This window comes from Engystomops pustulosus, chromosome 7 (assembly GCF_040894005.1).
Source record: "Engystomops pustulosus chromosome 7, aEngPut4.maternal, whole genome shotgun sequence".
Taxonomy (NCBI): Eukaryota; Metazoa; Chordata; class Amphibia; order Anura; family Leptodactylidae; genus Engystomops; species Engystomops pustulosus.
This window is the reverse complement of record NC_092417.1, coordinates 70,564,735-70,590,426: the sequence shown is the minus strand read 5'-3', so window position 1 is coordinate 70,590,426 and position 25,692 is coordinate 70,564,735. Positions and strand designations below refer to the sequence as shown.

General features: G+C 39.6%; 1 protein-coding gene and 1 long non-coding RNA gene across 5 annotated transcripts in view; one reads left to right on the top strand and one right to left on the bottom strand.

The window, feature by feature from the left end:
- The window catches only part of LOC140070315 (uncharacterized), a 65,326-nt gene extending 45,316 nt beyond the window's left edge, over positions 1-20,010 (top strand). The window contains exons 1-4 of one of the 2 annotated variants that reach the window (XR_011848899.1): positions 9,178-9,263; positions 11,856-11,921; positions 19,327-19,490; positions 19,741-20,010. This is a non-coding gene — a long non-coding RNA (uncharacterized lncRNA). Of the gene's footprint in view, positions 1-9,177; positions 9,264-11,855; positions 11,922-19,326; positions 19,491-19,740 lie in introns of those variants that run through there. The other variant, XR_011848900.1, reaches the window with a different exon arrangement.
- The window catches only part of RPS6KA5 (ribosomal protein S6 kinase A5), a 73,287-nt gene that overhangs the window by 37,848 nt on the left and 9,747 nt on the right, over positions 1-25,692 (bottom strand). For 2 of the 3 annotated variants that reach the window (XM_072116676.1, XM_072116674.1), the window contains exons 2-3: positions 19,932-20,003; positions 7,424-7,642 (exon numbers count right to left, since the gene is read on the bottom strand). In XM_072116676.1, coding sequence (XP_071972777.1) covers positions 7,424-7,580 — 157 coding nt within the window. In that variant the 5' untranslated portion in view covers positions 7,581-7,642; positions 19,932-20,003. The remainder of the gene's footprint in view (positions 1-7,423; positions 7,643-19,931; positions 20,004-25,692) is intronic. The other variant, XM_072116675.1, reaches the window with a different exon arrangement.

The following is a 25,692-nucleotide window of genomic DNA, read 5'->3' as shown; positions in this document are numbered from 1 at the left end:
TTTGCTGGTCGATATGGTCCAGCCAAAAGCAGCAATATTCGTCACAATGGGCATCGCTAGGGTGAATAAGAGCAACACTTGGCGATAATTTCCCTACGAAAAACCAAGATATGGTACAAAAGCGCTGGCCGTGCACATTGTACAGATTACGCTGTACAACTCTTACGAGCTGTTCCAATGTGCAGGTCCTGCCGTATCATTTCTCTGTTTTCAAGAGGAAGATATTAGGAAACTAATATTGGGACAAGAAGGACGGGGCCCCAGTACCTCTGGTTTAGATGTTCCTGTGTTTTGCCAGGACAGCATTTCCCGGTGAATTCTGCTGCTTCTAATGGTAGGACTCAATAAAGAGTCTGTTCCAAAAGAGGAGTAAGGATGGACACTACATACTACTAATAGACCTGCGACACCTCCAGAGTGACAAAAGTTTAGTTGGTCCCCTGGTCTATTCTACCTCCTTATACACTAAACATTCACAATTCACGCCCAACCTATTGTGAATTAATTTCGGTAAAATGAATAATTGTAACAACTGTTATGTCCCGTTGCTCCCTATACCCCTCCATTATTTCATAAGGGCGCCACATAACGGGCACTGAACTTTCCAAAAATAATTGCAATTTCCATCTCGGACTTCATTGCACATCATATTTGGAAACCACCTATATGTTCAAAATGCTCATTTCGCCACGTGTATTACACTACACCACATATTACACCTTGCTATATTCCCCAAGGGGTGTACATTCAACAATTAGGGTCACTTTTCGGGTTTTCCTCTGTTTTGGTACCACTACATCTCTCCAAATGTATCCTGACACATGTGAAGGATTTCTTACAAATTTGGCCTCTAAAAGACAAACATCCCTCTTTTCCTCTACTGTGCGCCCATAAAGCATTTTATATGCACATGTGGGGTACTTCTACACTCGGGAGAAATAGTTTTACACCTTTTTTGGGGTTATTTAATATATTATCCCTTGTGGCTTACATAAATTAGGGGTAAAGTGACATTTATAGGAAAATTTTCACCTTTTTAATGATTCGGGCCTAATTGGATCATTCACCTGTAGGGGCAAATACATATATTACACATTACAAAATTCTCTAAGGGGTGTGCATTCAAAGATTAGGGTCACTTTTCGGATTCTTATCTGTTTTATACCACTAGGGTTCTCCAAATGCATGTCAAACATTTCTGTCAAATTTGGCTTCTAAAAGGCAAACATTCCCCTTTCCTTTTACTGTGCGCCCATACAACATTTTATATACACATGTGGGGTACTTCTACACTCGAGAGAAATAGGTTTACACATTTTGGGGGGTTATTACATTTTTTTATCCCTTGTGGCTATATAAAATTAGGAGTAAAATGACCTTTATAAGAAAATGTTCACCTTTTATCTATTTAAGTCCTAATTAAATCAAACACCTTTACGGACAAATACACATATTACACCTTGCTAAATTCTCTAAGGGGTGTGCTTTCCAAAATGGTGATACTTGTTGGGGTTCCCCTCTGTTTTGGTACCACTACGGCTCTCTAAATGCATCCTGACATATGTAAAGGATGTCTGTCAAATTTGGCTTCTAAAAGGCCAACGCCCCTCTTTCCCTTCTGAGCTTCACTGCGTACCCATACAACATTTTATTTGCATGTGTGGGGCAATTTTATACTCGGGAGAAATGCTAGTACACATTTTTTGGGGTTGTTTCATCTTTAATGCCTTATGGGATACAAAAATTAGCCGTAAAAGTGACTTTTTTGGGAAAATGTTCACCTTTTTCCTTTTAGGGACCTAATTGAAGCAAACACCTGTAGGGGTAAATACACATATTACACCTTTCTGAATTCTCCAAAGGGTGAACTTTCCAAAATGGTGACACTTGTTGGGGTTCCCCTCTGTTTTGGTACCACTAGGGCTCTCCAAATGCATCCTGACACATGTAAAGGATGATTGTTAAATCTGGCTTCTAAAAGGCCAAAGCCCCTCTTTCCCTTCTGAGCCCTACTTTGCACCCATACAACACTTTATATGCAAAAGTGGTGCAGTTCTGTGCTTAGGAGAAATAGTTTTACACATTTATGGGGTTGTTTCATCTTTTATCCCTTGTGACTTACAAAAATTTGGGGTAAAAGTGACTTTTTCTAGAAAATTTTCACCTTTTTTCCCTTTTGGGGCCTAATTGAATCAAACACCTGTTGGGGAAAATACACAAATTACACCTTGCTAAACTCTCCAAGGGGTGTACTTTCCAAAATGGTGTCTCATGTTGGGGCTTTCCTCTGTTTTGGTACCACTATGGCTCTCCAAATGCATCCTGACACATGTAAACTTTTTCAGCCATATTTACCCTGCAAAAACGAAACAACGCTCTTTCCATTCCAAGTGCCCCCCTGTGCCCGTACAGCAGGGTACAGTGACAAAATGGGTATTGGCATACTCAAGAGGAATTGCCCTCAACATTGTAAAATGCATTTTCCTTTTTAACCCATTGTGAAGGTGCAAATTTTAGTGTTCAATGAATCTATAGTAAGATAAAATTACATTTCTCTAATTTCACTTTCATTTATCTTTCACGCTCATGAAACGCTCAAAGGGTTAACAGAATTCCCAAAGGTTGTTTTGAATATTTTGAGGGGTGTAGTTTCTAAAATGGTGTCATTTGTGGGGGGTTTCTGTCATGTGGGCCTTATAAAGTCACTTCTAACTAAATTGACCCTCCAAAAGTAGGTTTTGATGATTTTCGTGAAAATCTGAAAAATTGCACCTAAAGTTATAAGCCTCCTAACATCCAAAATAAAGGAAAAGATGTTTGAAAAATGATGCCAAGTTAAAGCAGACATATGGAAAATGTTGGTTATCAAGTTATTTTAGTGATATGACCAACTTTCCAAAAAGTAGAAAATTTTTAATTTGGAAAACATTGTTTTTTTCAAAATTTTTGCCAAATTTCCATTTATTTCATAAATAAATACTAAATATATTTATTAAATTTCTCAACCAGCATGAAGTACAATGTGTCACGAAAAAACAATCTCAAAATCAACTGGATATGTTAAAGCGTTCCAAAGTTATAACCACTTAAATAGACACATGTCAGATTTTAAAAAATGGTCCGTGTCAGGAAGGTGAAAAGTGGCTTCAGCGTTAAGGGGTTAAAGAACGGGACAGGGCTGAGGACTGGAACATGGCAATTTGCTGCTGGACCGATGTCCTTCAAGTCCACTACTGTACACTAGTTTTCAGATGCAATATGGCAGCAGAGGATCTGGAATATCCATTTAGAATCAGAGGATTGAGTAAGGAAACATGGAGTGAATCCTGATGGTAGAAGATAGGATTCATTTGTTTCTAGACTTAAAAGGAACCAGGAACTGAGGAGCAGATTTGAAGAAAAAAAAAAACTTGTAAATGTTTCTAGAAGACAAACAGACCTTCTTTAGAAGGAAATGGTGAAGTTTTTTATCTGCATATTTCTTCATGCAAGAAACATATTGAGCAATAAAACATTTAGTTTATTGCCAGATTTGAAGAGGAGTTGGAAGCTGGAACTTCAGAATTGGCAGGGACTATAAGTGGCACTGAGGGATGCAGATTGAGGTACTAGTAGACTCTCCAAAATTATCATTTTAGAACTCAGCTTAAGGCTACATGCACACGATGTATGCCCACCGTACCTGGTACGTCGGGCATACATCAGCGCTGTGGAGAGGAGCGTCCACTCCTGCGTATAACCCCCTCACATGGCTTGTGTCCATGTGGATTTGAGACATTTGCACAAAAAAAGTCTCAAAAAAGAAGCCAAAATTTAAAAGACAAAATGAGACATGATCATACATAAGGCACAAAAAAAGACCTTCCAAATGTCTCAATTATACACCAAAGCAGAAAAATAAAATTGTGGTACATGTCCCCCAATAAGTCTCACAGGTATCCCACCTTTGTGATCTTTGAAGCCTTTTTAAAGTGCAGTTTTTTTTTTTTCACAGGATAAATTTGAGGTCAAGTGTATGGAAGTGGATTGCTTTTTGTTGGACTATCAGAAAAGCCCGAATAAGGGCAGCGGCTGCAGAGGAAAGTCTCCAGGCCACCAAACTCCCAAAGTGGATTCACTTAGGACAGGCTCCTCAGACAAGAGAGAAACAATGAAGGTAACCTTGGCTCACTATGAAGAACACTGATGAGCTTGTATGTTAAAATATTTTAGCCACTTAAGCCCCTTTCACACAACCAGCTATCATACGCCGCCATAGAAGTGCATTGGGCAGGCACGGTTTGGTGAGCACACACGTCACTGTACTGTGGTCAGAAAAAAAAGATATAGCATGCTATATCTTTTCCCGTATGTATGGCCGGCTGCACAGCTTCCTATGAAGAGGGGAGGGAATCAACAGCAGGCTTTAGGGTCTCCAACACAGTGCAGATACACCCACAGAGTATTTTCAGACAGATTATAAAGTTAATAGTGAAGGTGACAAATGAAAGAGCCATGGTGAAGATCAGAAATAATAGGGCATGCCATACTGAAGACCAAAACCTAGAATGATACTGTTCTTGGAAGCAGAAACAAGAGGATTAACCAAGTCAGAGGAAATATATCTGGACTGATCAGAGTTTAAAGAGATTACATGCTACAGACCAAGTATGATTGGAACATCTTGAAATAAGAAATAGATAGGGCACAATTAAAGACAAGAAAAACCACAACGGACTGAGGTGACAATAACACAACTGTATATTTTTTCCTAATCTGTATAATATGCTGATGTGATACAATCATATAACACATGGTTTTGGACTTATCCTGTGTGTGTTTTGGGGATTGTACATGTTTGTTAAAGGAAATTACCACATTTTTTAGTAAATTTAAACTACACATACTTACCTACAGCTGTTTTCTCCTCAATCCTGGAACTGTCGTCTTTAATGTTGACACGCTGGGTTTGCTGTATTATTTTGGTTAAAAAAAAGCAGCTACAGAGCATCAGATGCGATGTCCGGCACTCCAGGCTGCTAATAATTCACACCTTTCGCAACATATCCATAGTTGGAAAGGCGTGAATTCACATCTCTCTTATGACATCACCTCCCTGTCACATGCTGTGGTTACGTCACTGAATTATTAACAGCCTTGAGCGCCAGACATTGTGCCCAGACCTCTGTAGCTGCTTTTTATACAGCCATCATAGCGTGTCAACATTAAAGACGTCCTGTGCCGTGATCGAGGAGAAGACAACTAGTTAAGCATGTGTAGTTTAAATTTTACTTTAAAATAATGGTAGATTAACTTCACTGGACACTTTAACTTGCATTATTTATAGGACTTTCAGAAAAAGACACCTATAAAAGACCTAGGATGATATGCTGAAGAGGGTTTCACTGTTTTTACCTGTGCTACTCCTTTTTTATTTGTGAACCGTTAAAGGGATAGGAATACCCCTGTCCTATGATCAGCCATGACTAACAATCCAGCCTCATGGATTGCAACTGTGCATTTAATTATGTGTTAAACAAGTGAAAACAGCATTTGTGTAACTTCAGCTCCTTAACACATCATAAATATGATTCCATTGTGTTTATAATATGTAAATATTGAGTTTACGTTAAGTTAACGCCGGGAGAGGCAACAAAATGTTAATGGAAAGTACAGCAGGAATGGAAAGTATTCAGACCCCTTTAAATTTTCCACTTTTTTTTTTGCTCAGTAATGCACACACTGCACCCAATCTTGACAGAAAAAAACTGGAATGTCTAATAAATTAGCAAAAATATGAAAAACTTAAATATTACATGGTCAATAGTATTCACATCCTTTGCTCAGTAGAGTGTAGAAGCAGCTTTTGAGCTGATACAGCCAGGAGTCTTCTTTAGAATGGTGCAACAAGTTGTTCACACCTGGATTTGGGGATCTTCTGCCATTCCTCCTTGTAGATCCCTTCCAAGTCTCTCCAGAGGAGCTCAATTGGGTTTAGATCAGGGCTCTGGCTGGGCCAGTCAAACCCTCTGCTTTGTTATTTTAGCTGTGTGCTTAGGGTCATTGTTTTGTTGGAAGGTGAATCCTCAGCCGAGTCTGAAGTCCAGAGCACTCTGGAAGAGGTTTTCATCCATTCATCTTTCCTTCAATTGCAACCAGTGGTCCTGTCCCTGCAGCTGAAAAACACCCCCATAGGATGATGCTGCCACTACCATGTGTCACTGTTGGGATTGTATTTGGCAGGTGATGAGCAGTGTCTGGTTTTCCCCACACATACTGCTTAGAATTAACACCAAAATTATGAGACCAGAGAATCTTATTTCTCATAGTCTTGGAGTCCTTCATGTGTTTTTGCAAACTGTATGTGGCTTTCAAATAACTTGCACTGAGGAGAGGCTTCTGTTGGCACAATCTTCCATAAAGCCCCAACTGGTGGAGGCTGCAGTGATGGGTGACTTTGTGGAACTTATTCCCTTCTCCATCTCTGGAGCTCAGCCACAGTGATCTTGGGGTTTTTCTTTACCTCTCTCACTAAGGCTCTTCTCCCACGATTGCTTAGTTTGGCTGGACGGCCTGGTCGAGGAGAAGGTGTGGTGGTCCCAAACTTCTTCCATTTAAGGATTATGGAGGCCACTGTGTTCTTAGGAAAACTGCAGTGCTGCAGAAATTCTTTTGTAACCTTGGTCAGATCTGTGCCATGCCACAATACTGAGCTCCATGAGAAGTTCCTTAGACGTCATGATTGTTATGTGCTCTGTAAGCTGTGAGGTCTTATATAGACAGGCGTGTGCCTTCCCTAATCAAGTACAATCACTTTAATTGAACACAGCTGGACTCCAGTGGAGTAGAACCATCTCAAGGAGGATCAGAAAGAAATGGTTAGAATGCAAGATAAATACGAGTGTCACATCAAAGGGTCTGAATGCTTATGACCATGTGAAATTTCAGTTTTTATTGTCTAATTAATCTACATTTTAGTTTTTTTTCTGTCAAGATGGGGTGCAGAGTGTAGATAGGCTGCAATGAAACAGAGTGAAAAATTTAAAGGCTTCTGAATACTTTCCATTCCCACTGTAAATGCGTCTGAAAGAAGCCTTGCTGTGTGTTTTGAATCTATGTTGGTTGCCACCCTGATACAGATATCCCTCAGATCATGGATATGCAAAGATGTGACTTTTCCATAATGGTCAATGCCCTTTGTATAGGGAGCATTCAATCCTTTTACCGCTTGCCAGCAGCAGAACACACTGTTCCAAAATACCTCATGCATATTTTTTCAGATAAGAACATTTTTTCCTCCTTCGCAGTAAAGCTTGTTTTACCCATTATATTATTGTCACAAACACTGCATTTATTTTCTTCATTGTAAAGGTCACAAACAAAAGATGTACCTACACCAACATTTATCCCTATTTTCCTCCAAAATAGAAAAAATGCTAATTACCCAAAATGAGATGAAGTTTTGTGTCTGTCTGGAAAGCGTAATGAAGTGTTACAAGGAATGGAGACTGCCGAATGTGTTCCAGCACCTGACGTTCCGTCCGTGTGTGCTCTGCTGTCTTGGCTTTCTGGATTATGGTCGCCTTCTTTAAAACTTTCATAGCGTAAAGCTTCCCGGAGTTGTGGCCACTGATTTTCCGCACCAAGAAAACTTTGCCATATGCTGCAAAGAAGCAGGAGGAGGGATTAAAAGAGAACCCGCCATTCAAATGAATCCACCCAAATAAATACTTCATTAAAAACTATGATTAAAAAGCATTGCCCTTATCCCTAAATGGTTCCTTTCCATTGATGCAATGTTAAAAAAAAAAAAAATCTATAAATCAGTTTGTAAACTTATATACATATCACCCGATTCCAATGAAGTCCTGCATATTCAGTGGTGGTTACTGCACTGTCCTGTCTCCTTGTTCCCCGACTGACAGGTGGCACTGCTACAGAACATGCTGCTTTGTCGAACATTGAGAAAGAGCACTGTTACATCATTGACCGCTTCATATCATGTAGGCAGATTGATGTCATCTAAGGTCCTGTGATATTTGCAAAGTCTACCCCATGTATGTATGTGATCAAATGAAATCACAGCATGCCTCCATGGAGAATAGGGAGGAGTAGAAGTTCATGAGGCATCCTGTAATTTCATGTGATCAGATACACCAAAGGGGTAGATGTTGCAAATGTAACAGGAACTTTGATGACATCACTCTGGTCACATGTCATGCTGAGAAGAGGCATGACACATGGGGAGGTGTAGATGGGAGGGGCCGGCTGAGAAGGACATGCCCCCTCTGATGTCAGGTAATATATATGGCTATGATTTATGGGGATGCAAGGGAAAAATTTTTACCCCAAAAAAGGGTGTCAGGTAGTTAATAAAGATCTTTATGCGAAAATGTGGTGACAGGTTCCTTTTAATTTCGTCATTAGAAGTAATAACATTCTGCTTGAACTATTCTCCACAACACAGGTAGTCATTGTAGGTTTATGCTCCTTTATGATGCACGGATAGAAAGTACTAGTTTTTCAATTTCTTTCTCATCCCATCACACAACAAAGCGCTTTCAGCTCTTTTGTTAACATCAATAGAGCAATAGAGCAGGTTAAATTCAGCAAGAAGCAAACAATAAACAAGTGTAAACAACTTATTACACAAGAAAAAGCTACTTCCTGTGAAAACAATTTATTTGTCAATGGGTTGGTGCAGAGGCTACAAATCTGCAGATCACCCTTCCCCCTGAAGTTATCACACAATTATGTTACATGTTACATAGCATGGTTGAAAAGAAGGCAAGTATTTTATATTATATGTTAACTTTCTTTGTTTGTTCTAAACTCTAAATTGACTCTAAATGTGTAAAGATTGGTGTCAAGTCAGAACAGAAGAAATTGTATGGAACCATGCAAATCATTTGAATATGAAGGTATAGAATTGCATGATCTCTGTAAGTAAAGAAATGAAGATGTACAATGATTGCATATATTAATGTTTACATCAAATACAAGGGATGTCCCAGGCAAAGTTTTTGTAAAAGCAGAGTTTATTGTGTACATTCCTGTATCTATATATCTGACATGTAATGTTATTGAAAAAAACTCAATAAAAATTCATATATTAAAAGAAAAGAAGACAAGTGTCCATCTAATCTAACCAAAGGACAGCGCTATGGGGAAGGAATATGCATAACCTCACTAACCAAACCACAAGCCCAAAAAGAAACTTTGAATATAAGTTTGCTGAAAGAGAAGACCCACAAAAGAGGAAAACTAGAGAGAGTATTAATAAGGTATTGTTCATCCTCATGTCTTAAAAAGGGGGTGACCACTTTTTTACATAAATTGCCCATGTGACTTTACTGCCTTATGGATAACCCCTGAAAGTTCATCAAGTGATTCAGCATTCCTGTTACTTACTTTTGTACTGTGTACAGACATTTCTTGATTCTTTGTTAAAGGGGTTGTACACATTCAGTAAATAACTGATATGGTTTGTGTAAGGAAAAGTTATACTGTTCTAATGGAACAGTGGTTAACCCCTTTAAGTATAAACGTGAAAATTACTTTTCCAGAACTGGAAAAGGAAAAACTCCCTATAGATTAATTTCAGACTTTTTCACAACTAATTTGTATCTCACTTCAAAGTTGGTTTCGGGATAAGGTCCCCAGGCTGGGCCATAAGAGAAACATGATGTGCAAGGTGTTAACTAGAGATGAGCGAGTATACTCGTCGGAGCTTGATGCTCGTTCGAGTATTAAGGTACTCGAAACGGCTCGTTGCTCGGACGAGTATTTCCCCTGCTCGAGATCGAGCATTTAATTAAAAAAACACAGTGAAGAACAATGAAGAATAGAATAAAAACAGTGAACACAGTGAACACAGGATCATTTAAGTGAAAAAGACAGTGAAGAACACAGTGAAGAATAGATTACAGATGTTCGGCACATCTGCTTACTTGTCGGAAGATACGCGCGGAACGGCAGCAGGGAGACATCGGGCAGCACGGGGGAGACATCGGGCAGCACGGGGGAGACATCGGGCAGCACGGGGGAGACATCGGGCAGCACGGGGGAGACATCGGGCAGCACGGGGGAGACATCGGGCAGCACGGGGGAGACATCGGGCAGCACGGGGGAGACATCGGGCAGCACGGGGGAGACATCGGGCAGCACGGGGGAGACATCGGGCAGCACGGGGGAGACATCGGGCAGCACGGGGGAGACATCGGGCAGCACGGGGGAGACATCGGGCAGCACGGGGGAGACATCGGGCAGCACGGGGGAGACATCGGGCAGCACGGGGAGACTTCAGTGGAAGAAGAGGAGCGATCCCGGGACAGCGTATCACCCCGACAAGTAAGCAGATGTGCCGAACATCTGTAATCTATTCTTCACTGTTTTTCACTGCGTTTTTCACTTAAATGATCCTGTGTTCACTGTTTTTATTCTATTCTTCACTGTTCTTCACATCTGATAACTTGTCGGGAGATAATATACGCGCAGAACAGTGAAGAATAGATTGCAGATGTTTGCATACATCTGCTAACTTATCAGAAGACATTCTTTTTCAATTAAATAACACATTTTATTCCTGAACCATGGTCCCTTTGAAAAATGCTCGGGTCTCCCATTGACTTCAATGGGGCTGGTTATTCGAGACGAGCACTCGAGCATCTGGAAAAGTTCGTCTCGAATAACGAGCACCCGAGCATTTTAGTGCTCGCTCATCTCTAGTGTTAACCCTTTCCCTTTCTTGCGTTTTCATTTTTCACTCCCCACCTTCAAAAATCTATACAATTTTTATTTTTCCATGTACAGAGCTATGTGGTGGCTTGTTTTCTGCATAACAAATTGCACTTCATAGTGATAATATTTAATATTCCATGCCGTGTACTGGGAAAAAAATTCCAAATGCAGTGAATTTGGGGAAAAAACGGATTTTACGCCGTTTTCTTGCGTGCTTGGATTTTACGGCTTTCACTATGCGCCCCAAATGACATGTCTACTTTTTCTTTGGGTCCTTGCGATAACGGGGATACCAAATTTGTATAGGTATTATAATTTTTTATACATTTACAAGAATTAAAACCTCCTGTACAAATTTTTTTTTTTAATTTTGCCACCTTCTGGCGCTAATAACCTTTTCATACTTCGGTGTACGGAGCTGTGGGTGGTGTGATTTTTTGCGACTTTTGGTGGCTTTTTCAATCCTACCATTTTAGGGCTGTGCAACCTTTTGATTTCTTTTTATTTAATTTTTTATATTTTTTAAAATGGCAAAAAAAGTGTCATTTTCTACGCTATTTTCCGTTACGGGGTTAAACGCACTGAAAATCATGATTTTATTTTGATAGATCGGCCATTTTTGGACATGGCAATAACGAATGTGTTTATGATTTTTACAGATTTTTTACATTTACCGGTATATCAATTCTGGGGAAAGGGGGTGATTTGAATTCTTTTGGTTATTTTTATATAGATTTTTTCAACTTTTTAAAAAAAAAAATTATTTTCACTATTTTTTCAGACGCCCTATGGTACTTCAACCCTAGGTTGTCTGATCGATCCTACCATATACTGCAGTACTATAATGGCTTGGTGATATAGAACTAAAACAGGCTGATAATTATGTGGTTAAAAAAGTAATCACGGTAGACGTAAATTGGCATAATGGTCATACAATGTTCTAGAAAACTTATTTCAATATTCTGTACCCCATAATTCTCAGAGGAGCATACAAAGCCTTTAAACTCTGTGGCCTGTGAATGCATACAATTCCTAGCCTGACCCATGTCTTAAAGGGATTGACCAAGTTATACCAAATGCTAGGTAATGACATTATAATGTGCACTTTCCTCTTTTTCCCTCCATGCTGGCTGCAGAACAACAAAGACCAGGATCCGTGAAAGAAGCAGAACTGCATTGTCAGGGGAGGAGGGCTGGACAAGGTATTTTACAATGTTACTTAGTAGCGTTTGGGAGTTTAATACTTTACACAGTGTGGAAATGGACTTAATCCACAAGAAATCCAGAAAGTGATGAAGAAAGATGTACGTGACAAAACAATTTGTTGACTAATAAGATCCCTCCCATCGGGTTGAGTAACATCATAGTCACAATGACACACCTAGTTTTGTGTTGTACAGAGAATGCCTGGCTTACAGCTTGATCCTGTGGCATTTTCTACACAGGTGCTTGACTATAAAATAGTAAATAGTAGCAAATATATATATTTTATAGTTGGTGTATTTATATAAATATACACACACTACTTGTGATGAAGAGATTCTGGTCCCTATATAATAAGAGTAGGAGATGATGAAATCACCAGGGGTTTGCTCTGTTTTTTGGCACTCTTTCATAGTGATGTAAGAGTACACCAAATGTTACACAAAATTTAGTGTAGTTTGCACATTGCTGGTGGACATCATAATCTCAGTTGTCTTCCAGTACAGATAATCTTTTAGAGATCCCAAAGTGGTAGACTAAAAGACTTAAGGCCACATTCAGACGACCGTATGGAAGACATATATAAGGCGACGTATATACGTCCCCCATAGGCCTGCAATGGGCGCGCAGCGCTGTAATGCTCTGTAGCCATGAGAAGATATGATATGTCCTATCTTTTCTCGGCATATGGCGCCGTGCGCAATATATCCCTATGGGGAGGGGCAGGGATGAGCAGCGCTCACCTCCTCCTCTTCCCGCCGCCGTGCTACGGTAGGATGGGTAACGGCAATGTGAATGTAGCATAACCCAGCAAAAACTTTAGTTTCAAAATCATGAAAAAAGTAAGTATAGTGTCTCAGGGTAATTTAAGGCTACAAAATGGTGCACATTTTAGTACAAATGTATATCCCAGCTTCACCTGCTGCAATGGGTGAGGAGCTGCAGATGCAAGTCTGATGTGCCTCCTCGGAGTCACATCTAGGGGAATATAAATGTTTTTAAAAACAGACAGATCTCACACATATGGACCTGTAGTTGGTTTAGATTCCCAAACTAACCTGACCAGTCCTCTATGGAGTAAAAATAAAATGCCCGAAAAACTTTCTCCTGACAAGAGAGATAGTAACACCCAGTTGTTATATAAATACTGAGGAGGAATACTAGAAAGGCATCTCTATGCCCTAAACATGTATTTTCAGGGAGAAAACAGACATGTGAGAAGTGGAGAGGTCTTGTGTAAAGGAAATCTACAACAAAAGTCCATCATGATAAACCAGGGACACATACTCATAGATCCAGGCACCGTGAAAGTGGTAATCTTCTAATATATGTTATCCATGGCCTTCTTCCTTCGAAAATCAATTTTTAAAATTATGCTAATGAGACAGAAGTGACCTGGGGGGTGTTACCAGAGCTCCTCCACGCATTGGCTGTTACACTGTGCAGGAGCATGTCTCACCCTCAACCCTGCTCCCCCAGAACTCTTACCCTTTCTCTACTTACTGTAAGCGCACAGTGTTAGGGGAAGTGCTCCAGCACAGTGTACTGTAAATGCCTGCAGAGCTACAGCACTGAAGGGCATTAGTAACATCCCCAGAGAACTTCTGACTCATTAAAAAAATTTTAAATTTTATTTTAGAAGGAAGGAGGCCATGGATAACACATACAAGAAGATTACATAGTCAAGGTGCCTGGATCTAAGATTAAGGCCCCATGCCCACGAACGTATGGCGGACGTATGGACATACGTCCCCCATAGATGGCAATGGCCGCACGAAGGGTGGTTTGCAACAGAGCACTGTGATGAAAGTATAGAGACCATAAAGTCAGGGGGAGGGGGCATCATGTTCAACAGTGCTGTAACATGTTCAACAGTAATGTAATTGAGTCAGGAAGACAAGCTGGAGAGTGTCATTTTCTATGTGAGATATACAGAAGCGAGTTATGTCTGGTCTAAACAGCATCCAGAGATTCAGCCGGATCCAATGAGACCAGAACCTCTCATATGACCTCCCATTGCGAAACTAGAACCCATCCAAGGTCCTGGATGTGATCCAAAGTGGGATGTGTTCTAGGGCCACCTAGGGGGTGTCAAGGGGTATGTCTACAGCTAATATAAGCATGTTCGCCTTTCTGCCCGGGTTAACTTTTTAACCATCACGTCAACAGCAGGAATAAATTATAGGGAGGGCTTCAGGGGCGCACGCCCCAGGGCCCCAACCAGCAATGTCAAAATGGCCAGCAATGGCCCACCCGCCTGCCTCCAAGCTTTGACAGTGACTCACTGCCTCACTGTCAGTGAGAGCGTATCCACCCAACCATGCAGCGTGCATGCATGCAGACTGATCCACCCCTTAGTACCTAACATAGCTTGGCTGAACTGGTTGCCAGCTAAGTCCAAGTGAATTTGCTTGATCTTCGAGAGAACTCACAGGGAAGGAGTGGCATATGGAAACTGCATAAATGTCAGTACTACTGCAGGACAAAATTTTAAATATTAATTAAGGGGCCCCTGCTATATTTTGCGCCCAGGGGCCTACACCTACCTTAATCAGGCCCTGGCAGGAAGGATCTTCAAGTGTTGACTAACCTCCTTCCCCATTAGTTCAGCACAAGGTAACTGACCCAGTGAAGTTCTTATAACTGTAGTGTTCTGATTATATGTTCTTGAATATATGTAAGCTAGCACATGTTCCCAGTATTATGGTAAGCCCAGCACATGCCCTCATATATAAGTGGCCCATGACCCCAATAATATGTATGCCAGAACTGCCCCCAGAATATAGGTAGCCCAGCATATGACCCAAGAATGTAGATAGCCTAGCACATAACCCCAGTATATATGAAGCCTTGCACCTATTCCTCAGTGAAACAAAATGAACCAGATAGAAAGACAGATGTTATGTGGAAAAATACATTTTATTATGATCAAGTGAACATGATGATAAAAACAATTAAAATTCCCAAAACAAGGGAAGACAATAGAACCCCCGGCGTTCAGCCCCCGTAAAGAGTACATGAAAAGTGTGACAGAAGGTAAAACACAAGTGTCATAGTAGATACAAAGATTATAATATAAGCCACATTACCAAATGAACGATGCCGGGCTGGAGAGACCGGGGGGTCACAAGTGCCCTATTCCTCAGTGGATATGAAGCTGAGCACATACACCCAGTATATATGTAATCCAGCACATAATATTAACCCCTTAATGACCGCTGTATTGGGTTTTACAGTGGCTATTAAGGGTACTTCTTCAGAAGAAGATTGCGGAACATCAGGGCCCAGGTATTTTACCCGTTACACGCCACGGTCAAACATGACGACGGCATTTAAGTTTGTCCCATGTGGATTGGACCCCCCCCCCCCCGGTGAGTTTACAGAGGGATCCCGCAGCATCTTATTTAATTTATAATAATTAAATAAATAAAATAAAAGTTCCCTAATCACCCCAGTTACATATAAAATCCAACCAAAAGTATATAAAACACACCAAAAAAACCAACATATTTGGTATCACCGCGTCTGCATAAATCTGTTCAATAAATCTAAATCATATATTGAACCCGCTCAGTGAACGGCGTAAAGAAAAAAAATAATTCCCGTAATATACAATTTTTCATCAAATACCCTTACAAAAAATGTTCTAAAAAGTTATCAAAAAAGTTATGCACCCTACTATGATAACACTGAAAAGAACAACTCTTTAAAAAAAAAAAAAAGCCCTCAACCACATCTGTCAACAGAAAACTACAGTTATGCCCCTGTGAAGTTGTTGATTGTTTAAAAAAAAAAAAAACGATTTTCTCCAATATTGGTTTTACTAGATAACATAAGAAAGATAAGAAAAACTACATAAATGAGGTATCACCGTAATCGTAGTGAGCCAGAAAATAAAGATAAACTATAATTTTTATGTTATGGCGAGCTTATTATTTTTATGTTGTGCCCCCCATGAAATAGTTAATAAAATCTCATGAATAAGATATAGACCCCCAAAATGAATTATCTATACACTGTATCTCAACCCGCAAATAATAAACCTTCATATGTTCGGATTACCAAAAAAAAAATAAAATTATAGCCTACAAATCTTCTCTGAATGCTTTCATTCCATGCCCGGCCATATGCCCCATACAGTGGTTTACCACCACATATTGGGTATCGGTACACACAGGAGAAATTGGGCACCAAACTTTGCAGAGCATTTCATCATTTAATGCAATATAAAAGTGTCATTTTTTACCTAAATGAATGTATTTTCCAAAAAATATCTAAAGTTTCCAAATTACACTTCAACCACTATAAAAACACTTAAAGGGTTAATAGACTTAATAGAAGTTGTTTTATATACAGTACATTGAGGGGTGTAGTTTCTATAGTGGGGTAATTTATGGGGTTTTACTTAGGCCTTTCAAAGTCACTTGAAAGCTGAGTTGTCTCTCAAAATTCGAAAATCTCACCGGATGCCACAAGTCCCGTTTTCAGTCTGTTTTAACGCATGGGTTTTTGTTGGTTTACCATGCGTTTGGCTACTTAGAGCCTGATTATCTATTAAGATAAACAGGTTCTAAGCAGCCAAACGCATGGTAAACGGTCAAAAACGGATGCGTTTTAAACGCATGTGGTTTTTAGCGGACTTAAAGCAAATGTGTTAAAACGGACTGAAAACAGGACGTGTGGCATGACCGTAAGCCTCATAATATTCTAGAAAAACGAGAGGACGCATAATATATATACGCAACACAAAGCAGACATTCCAGAAATGTTAGTTATGTTTTGGGTAGTTTAACTATCTGACTGGAATGCAGAACATTTCAAACTTTGAAAATGAAGAATTTTTCCAAACTTTTGACTAAATTGGCTTTTTTTTTCAGAACGAAGCGCAAAACGTTGTATAAATTTTACAACTTACATGAAGTACAATGTTTCTAGACATAACAATCTCAAAGTCACCTGGCTATCGTGATATGTCAGATTCTGAAAATTGAGCCTGGTCATTAAGCTGAAAACATCATCATATTCCATAGCACTTTACAAATAATACAAATAAAATAAGACATAACAGAGTACAAACAGTCATATGGAACAATAGGAGTGAGAGCCCTGCTCACAAGATCTTACAGTCTATGAGGATGAGGGCTGACACAAGAGGTAAAATAGCTTGTATAATGGTCCAGCCATTCTTTATAAGGGAACAGAATAAAATAATTTAATAAATAAAAATTCTGCTGCTTGAACCAGCCATCAGCCGCCATCTTATATACAAAGGCAAAGGTCAACGGGACTGCAGAGAAACCTGGAGCTTGGTATCTATCTGGTGTTTGCTGGATAACAGAGGGGAAGAGTGCATACAATAGTTTAGTAAAGAGAGTTGACATTCCCCCAGTATAGGCCCAGCACACGCCCCCAGCATATAGGGAGCCCAGCACACGCCCCCAGCATATAGGGAGCCCAGCACACGCCCCCAGCATATAGGTACTCGGTTAACTCTATAGATCTGTATTGTATATATTGTTTTGTCTGTTGTTTAGGCAATAATATATTCTTTTTGTTCTTTTGTCTTGATCCACAAATCCCCATGTCTGTATCTCTGTTATATACATGCTACTGGATTGACTCCTAACTCGATATAAATCCGCTACTGACCCGGTGGTGGCAGCCTACTGTACTTTTAAGGGACTGAGGCTATTGAAAGGGGACTTTCAGCTTTTCAGCAAGTTTTGGGTCATACTGGAGGTTGTGGAGATAACCATCTCACTCCCTGCGCCTCCCAGACCCATGAGTTTAGGGAGTGTCTAAAAACAAACAAACAATTAATTGACCTTGCAACCCTTCAGGGGTCCAGAACATCACAGGCACCAATCGGAGTGTCTGTCACATTTGTATATTAACTATATATGCACTAATGAGCATCATGTGTATAGAGGTATTAGAAAGATTGTGTGGTACAGAAGCATAGTACCACAGGGTGCTGCCATACAGCCTTTGTGCTTTGTATATGACCCCTAACATTCTTTTGTGATGCCCCTTCCTTTTAAGCAGCAATATGAGCTCTGACATTTTCTAGCAGTTCACACCTCCATATATTGAATTGGCTTCTTAAGTTCTGTGCGTGGGTAGCACTTTTCATTGTTCCCTCAATCAATGACACTAAATGTCTATCTATAAAAACAAACCAATGAATTTCCAGCCCTGATTTATTCAACTTTTCAGAAGGTTTATGGATTGAGAGAATGTCTGTGCTGGAAGAGCTGTAATGCAAATGGATAATTCTGCAACTTTCTAATACAGTTTGGCCTACAGTTTAACTCCTCGCCACTAATGCACTTTACACATTTATATTTTTCGGTCCCTACTTTCAAAAATCCAAAACTTGTTTCCAAGTCCAAAGGGCTTGTTTTCTGCATAACAAATTACTTCCTAGAGACAAAATCTTATATTCCATGCCATGTACCGGTTAGTGGAAAAAAATTCCAAATGCAGTGAAATTGACAAGGAAACGAATTTGTCAGATTCTTGTGGGCTTCATTTTTTCAGCTTTCTCTGTGTACTCCAATTGACACATGTAACTTATTCTTTATAACTGGGATACAAAATTTATATAGGTTTTTATTATGTTTTGATAGATCTAAAAAAATTTTTACTTTTTGAACAAAAACAATTCTTCATTTCACCATATTCTGCCGCAAATAGCTTTGTACGCTAAAGTACAAAAAAGTTATGTAAGGCATCATATTTTTTGTGGGACGTGATGACATATACAATGGCACCATTTTGGGGACCTTTTGATCACTTTTTAAAAAATTGTTTTAAGTTTTTCAAAATGGCAAAAAAGTGGCAATTCTGACATTTGAGTGCATTTATCTGTTAACTACCAGGAATAACCGTATTCATATTTTTATGGACTGGGTATTTTGGGTCGAGGTGATACCTAATGTGTTGTGATTTTTTACAGCACTGATCGTGGCATCTAGGTGGTTACACAGTCCGAATCGGATGTGATTCCGATTCAGACTGTTAGAGCAGGGGCTAGGCTGTCATATGACAGCCAAGCCACTACCGATCTGATATACATAATGTGGAATTTCCCTAGTTTGCGTAGATACTGGCGGATACATTGGGATATGTGACTAGTGTCCATTTTGTGGTTGTTTGATCTCACCCCTTACTCCTGCAGGTAAAGGGTTGAAGGTCCTACCCGTATCACCTAAAATTATTTGCACTGTACTTCAACGACAGATGTTTTTCTGATATGCAAGTATGGATATGTCATAATAAAAGTCATGTTTTCTATAAGCTGCCAGTGAACCTCCTTCTTTTGATTGACAGCTCAGTTTAGCTTCAAATCCCTGTCTGAGCAGACAGGAAGTCCCCTCACTGTCTACTTTCTGTCCTTTACAGCATGGAAAATCAACAGTGAGCACTGTGTGGAAACTGCACAACATGTCACCATTTCATGCACCCCACAATGGGTGGTGCCACATGGAGGTGGCGGAGCCAACAAAGACAGAAAAAGAACATTTCAGCTGGAACGTCTGCACTGCACTTCAGAAAAGGCACAGTAGGTGAGTAGGGTTTATTGTGCATGTCTTGATTACAGGTTCCCTTTAAGAAGTTTGTAGATATTTGGGGACCATGGCTAGATGTACCATGGTTGGAACCACTCAGGTTAGAGATATGACTTTAAGGGGAGTCTTTGGTTAAATAGTGCTATCAGGTTTTGTTGTCGAGACGGTCGATAGCCTCGGATTCTGATTATTTAATACTTTATAAAATACTTTATTAAATACATATGTATATTTCATCCTTTTGCAGGCACCCAGTGATCGTCTTGGACACTACTAATCGCTGCAACAAGCTCTTTTGGTGGATTATGTAACTCAAATTTTGTCTCATAGATACCTTAGATTTATGGATTTTTGGACTTGGGTAATTTTCACTCACCAGGGGGTGGAGGGTGGTTTGAGGATGAGTTGACCAAAATAAAAAAAAAAAAAGTGACCTACCTCCAGTACCCAGGACCTTTAGTAGCTCAAAGTTCTCTATTCCAACTTTCTCTGCGTGTCCTGTCAGATTTGCTAAAACAAAAGAAAATAAAAATAATTTATTACAAGTAATAAACATAATAAATTGACCATCAGAGTGACTGTATATCATCTTTGTCATCCATTATTGATCATGAAATTATAGAATACATCTGGTAGAGGCTCACAGTTCACATCTAAACTAACATATCGATCTCATTCAATCATAGCTGGATTCATTAAAATAAAAACCTATTACTGAAGAATAAAAGCCTGAGTCAACACCTTGGCTAATGAGATATGGATCCAAGCCTGATGTTAGTACATGGATATTACTTTAACCAACACAACCCTGAAAGAAACATCTTTATAATTAAACAATTTATGTCTTACTTTTCTCCATTTAGGGGAGCAATGGGACATCCCAATAGATAATAGTTGTTTAATTTGACAAAAATGATACACAATAATTTATAAAAAACTATCTGGTCTAGAAGACGTTCATCAAAATGGTATGTACTAAACACCCAAAAAGACACCGGAGAACCCAAAGCTCGCTTTACAGCATTAAATCTATACCTACATTAGAAAATTGTCTACAGAATATATGGACAATGTCTGGACATGAATTCTTTCTATGCAAACAAAGATAAGCCAACTGGATAATATTAGAAAATACCAAATGTTTGCCAATATAGGTCATGACATGTTCCTGTGAAAAAAAAAAACATCATGGCTTATGAGTAGTTGATGGCAGAATATTTATAGAAAGGTTCTGTGTGAACTGGTTAGAAGATACACAAGGTTAAGATTCATGACAGAAAAGCTGCAACTTAAGAGGCTTTGGTGCCTTTTTGACAGGTCCCATAAGGCCAATGTCCTAAATATGTCAAAGAAGGTTCAACTGCCAACAGGTTTACTTATACTAGTGGTACACAGGGCTATAGTGGGGATAAGCTGTACACGTCTGTACAGGTCACTTGGTATCACACTGGGTACCAGGAATCAAGATACATAACTACATATGAGTATTTTTCTCCAACTAGAACAGACTGTTACATTGGGTCCCTTAGTAACAAGGCACTCAGGGCAGGACATAGTTAAACCCTTAAGAAGCTCTCCACTTCCTAACTATTTCATTATGGGATGAGCACAGTATGTCCTAGTACAGGGAAATAAGCAATTAGCAGGAGAGTGATCCACAATTCTATTAAAATAATAGACTGTCCCAATCATTAATTGGATGCTGCAGAGATACAATCTCATGGAAGGGATTTTTAGTTCCATCCCAATATAGACCAAACTATGTAGCAGAAAGCAACTTCTGAGCTTAGGTAATGGTGGAGCTTCTTCAAGCTGTAAGGCTCAATGTCAACCTTGTTGGAGTAGTTTTTATTCTTCACAAAAGTTGAGTCACTGTGTACATACTGTATATTACATTATTACATTTTAAGTTACAGCTTGAATTATAACCTAGAACTGCACTATTATCTTAGTGCAGTCACAGTATAAACACATTACATTAGTTGTCCTGTACTGATCCAGCATTAAATCTGTATTACACTTCAGAGCTGCACTCATTATTCTGATGGTGGAATCACTATTTGCATAGATTACTTATGCTCTACTGATCCCAAGTTATATCTTGTATTATACTCCAGAGCCACACTCAATTTTTTTTCACTCTAATTTTGCTGGTATACATATATGACATTACTTCTCCTGATCCAGCATTATACTTCAGAGCAGCACACACTATTCTGCTAGTGGAGTCAAAGTGTACACAAATTGCATTACCCATCCTGAGCTAAGTTTTCCGTTGGGAAAGACAATGTAGATTTACTCAAACACAACTGGGTCCTAACTATAACAGGGTGGAGAGGGCACAGGAACCTATGGGATACCTCTGCACATTAAAGCAGCACAATGTAACAGAAGGAGGGACTTTGGAAAATTGGGGACCAGTTATGGCCGGCTACATTCTGTTTTTTACTAGAAGCCCCATGATTAAACCTCACTCTATAACGGACAGATGTGCCATGAAAACAAGTGGCACAGACACTAACTCTCTCTTATGAACATTGCTGAATTGTTCTTTATGCCTCAAAACATCTCGATAATTTACTGTGTCGCCTACACTGCCTCAAAACTGATGTAGGAGGGAGAGAAGCTTTCACTGTTGCACAAATAAGAAAATCCTGGAGCTCTTGCCACCTGCTTATGTTCCCTCTTCATGTTTTTTTTTTTTTTATTTGTTCTCAACCAAAATCCTTTCTAATGAAAACTTCCTCTCCATCTGGTAAAACACATCATTTTCTTCTTTCCTGCTGAGCTAAATGCAGTACACAAATGTTTGTGTGATTTAAGAAAAGGGCAGCAATCCAGATCTACGGCAAGACATCTATGGGGGAAGAACTATAGTTCCCAGAGTGCCATAGATTACCTGCAGTGCCCACCTCCTCCCATTCATAATGCATGGCCCCTCAAATGTGATGATGTGAAACATTGCGTCTACTCCATCCAGGGGACATCTGCTACATTCAATCTTTGCTTGGGGTTTTGCAAGAAGATAAACAGCAGATTAGATTAAAAGTAAAATGCTTCAGTCTGTACATTTTCTCTGTGTCATCTCGGTTTATATACTATCTATACATAAATCTACTGATGTATACATTAAAGTAAAACAGTCAGATGATATATGATGCCTTATCTGAAAAGAAGCTGAAATACAGCAAAATACTAATTTACATTCATTAATGCGATTTTAAGCTGGCATAGAAGATTCAATTCTTCTGATCATGAGCTTGTATAAATAGGACTGTTAATCCTGACCGGAGTCCCAGGGAGGGCAGCGTGTCCTGTTTAATAGATTTCCATGTATCGGTTTATGTATAGAAGGCGGTCATGTCATCAGAACTCTCCATCTCTCCTAGGAATACTGTCAAAATGTACTATGCTGTTTAGCAATCTTGCTTACTTTCTCTTCCTCTATTTACACAGATTGTGATCTGTTGCTAACCTCACATATATAATGAATATAAAATGAGTATGGACCCTGCAGATGTGTGGTCATTAGCAGCAGCACTGTGACAAATGCATGTATATTCCAGGATTTGAGCAAGACTTGGACACTGGAACAGACTCTTCAGACTAAATGCAACGATCTAAGAAGAGAGCAAACATCTGTGCAGCCCCTCTATTCTTCTGTAATATCTGACCAGAAGCCTGCTACTGCTTTTACCCTGTGCACAGGGGAAGGGCTATAAGGAAATCTCCTGCAGCAGTACACCACAGTACTCCAAGTCTAGCTACAATCCCAGAACATAAACATATATTTTTTACAATCCTACTACTACTAACAACACACAAAGTTCATCCGACTGAAACCACTCCTCAGTGCAAGACATATGAAAGCCCCCATACAGTTTGCAAAAAAAACACACATGAAAGACTCCCAGACTATGAGAAATAATAATACTTTCTGTGCCCTCTGCACATTTTGAACATGGCACCATTCGTTGATGATTAACAATGCAGAACATTGTGTTAGATTACCAAAGTTTCCACAACAAGAGATGCTAGTTTAAGGCAATCACATGTTAAACTGTGGAACTATTAATATTGTCTAAATAATATACCACATTTACCTCACTGGAACACACTATGGTTTTGACACATCTTGGTAGGTGAGGGCATCTGCCAACTTTGCATATTATCTAAGGATTTTTCATGGACCAAACCTGCAGCATAAGGCCTCAGGCACAGGAACGTACACATAGTACATGCAACATGAATGTGGCAATCAGACTTTTCAGATAGACTGCAAGAAGGGGATCATGATCCCCCGCTTATGGCCAACAAAATGCACGTTTGTGCATGAGGCATGACATAGTGGCACTTAGGTGTATAGGATCAATGACAATCCCATACACAAATTGCAGGAAAAATCTGCAGCAAAAATGCCTCTCCACTGCAGCAAATAGGTGACCTGTCATTAAAAGCTGCAAGTCCACAAACTAATGCAAAAACTGAGCTCCGTCCCAGCAGAATCACAGCATCATCTGCATCATGAACTAGCCAACGTCAGCTCGTTTTTGATACTTGCAGAATTGGTATGGGAGTTTTGAAAACGTGTGCAGTAATCCAAAATGTCCCTTATACGGATGACATCTGTTTGCCTAAGTTTTCTGTAGATCCATAGATTTGCAACAGATCTAGAAGGACACAAACATGTACACAGTGTGTTCTGTAAATAACACACTATAACATGAAAATAGTGTTTACCTCCCCTATTGGATATAACTATATGTACATATGAATACTAACACTGATGGCAAGCACGCAAAGATCATGAGCGCTTCCTAAAAATGTTCTTATGAGTCCTGACTTGTTCATTCCTGAATAGCAAGGTAGTTTATTAAAGTGTTCTAGATGCGTACGGTCACTGAATGGGAATAAACTTGTTTAGCCTATGGCTACATGGAGACTTTTGGCCTCAACACAAAAGAACATAATGTAGTGCTGCCTTGTTCACAAGTTTAAAAAAAAGGAATACAAACATGTTGCTACAACACACTGGTTGCAAGAAATCTAAAGATCACAGATTCCTTCAGACAACTGTGATGAACACAAGGTTTCTTTGAGAGAGGGATTGTCACTCAACGTTCATTAGCTTCTACGGCATATATTGCAGAATATGTTAGCATTATATGAATCAAGTGTCAGGCATTACTGCAAGTCTGGCATTCTATTCATGAACTTGGCAAGTTGTGCACTTAATAGAAATGCTTCAATATAAAATCAGAGAGCAATGCAGCAATCCATGGGGCATCTAAGTGGACATTTGCAACAAACACAGGGTTGTTTATGTTGCAGAGCAACATTCATAGTTCTGCAGTCTCCGCTCAGCGTCAGACCACCAGATGTCAATACTAAGCGTTCCAAGCTCCTAATCCTCTACAAACATGGTGTGCCGAAAACCAACACTTCTCAGAGGAGTCAGAACAAAAGCGCCTAATTATAAACCTTCTTCAGATGAAAAAAAACAAAACAAAAAAACAAAATCTCTATTTATAAACACTATGAATGTTCATTTTCCACACCCTGAATCCCAGGAAGATAAGGCACTTTTATGGGGTGTCTTCAATTAACATCTCCTACTGACTGCAACGGTGAAATCCATTGATCCGGGTGTCCAAAAAGATAAAACAATGAACAGATGGGGAGATGGGATGAGTACGAGTATACACACACAAATAGCACGGCAGCCATAAATGTGTTCACTTTACAGCATAGCACTGAGCGCAGAGCTGGAAACTCTCCAAAAGACCAGACAGTCGTAGAGACGTTCTAACACTCAAAAAGGAAATCAGAACCTGTTTACACAATAAATGTCATCTTATTCTTCTACTGACACATATGGACATGGGAGACTAGGGGCAGCAAGGACCTCCAAAGATGTGGAATCACATTAGAAAGTTGTGTTGCTTTACCCCATCTGGCTATCTGCACATAACTCATGGAGATAGCACATCTATAGACGGCATGACAGAGTCCCGCTTCAAACAGTTGTATCTTCTGAACAAAGGCACCAAAAAACACAGTTCTGGTGTCATTATAAAGAGGAGCATATGTTTCTAGGAGTCACAGAACTTAAGATACCCATTGTTGAAAGTGGTGAGTAAAAAGATTAGTTTAATATAGGGCGCTCCTTTCCCAAATTTGAATTTCACAGTAGATATCA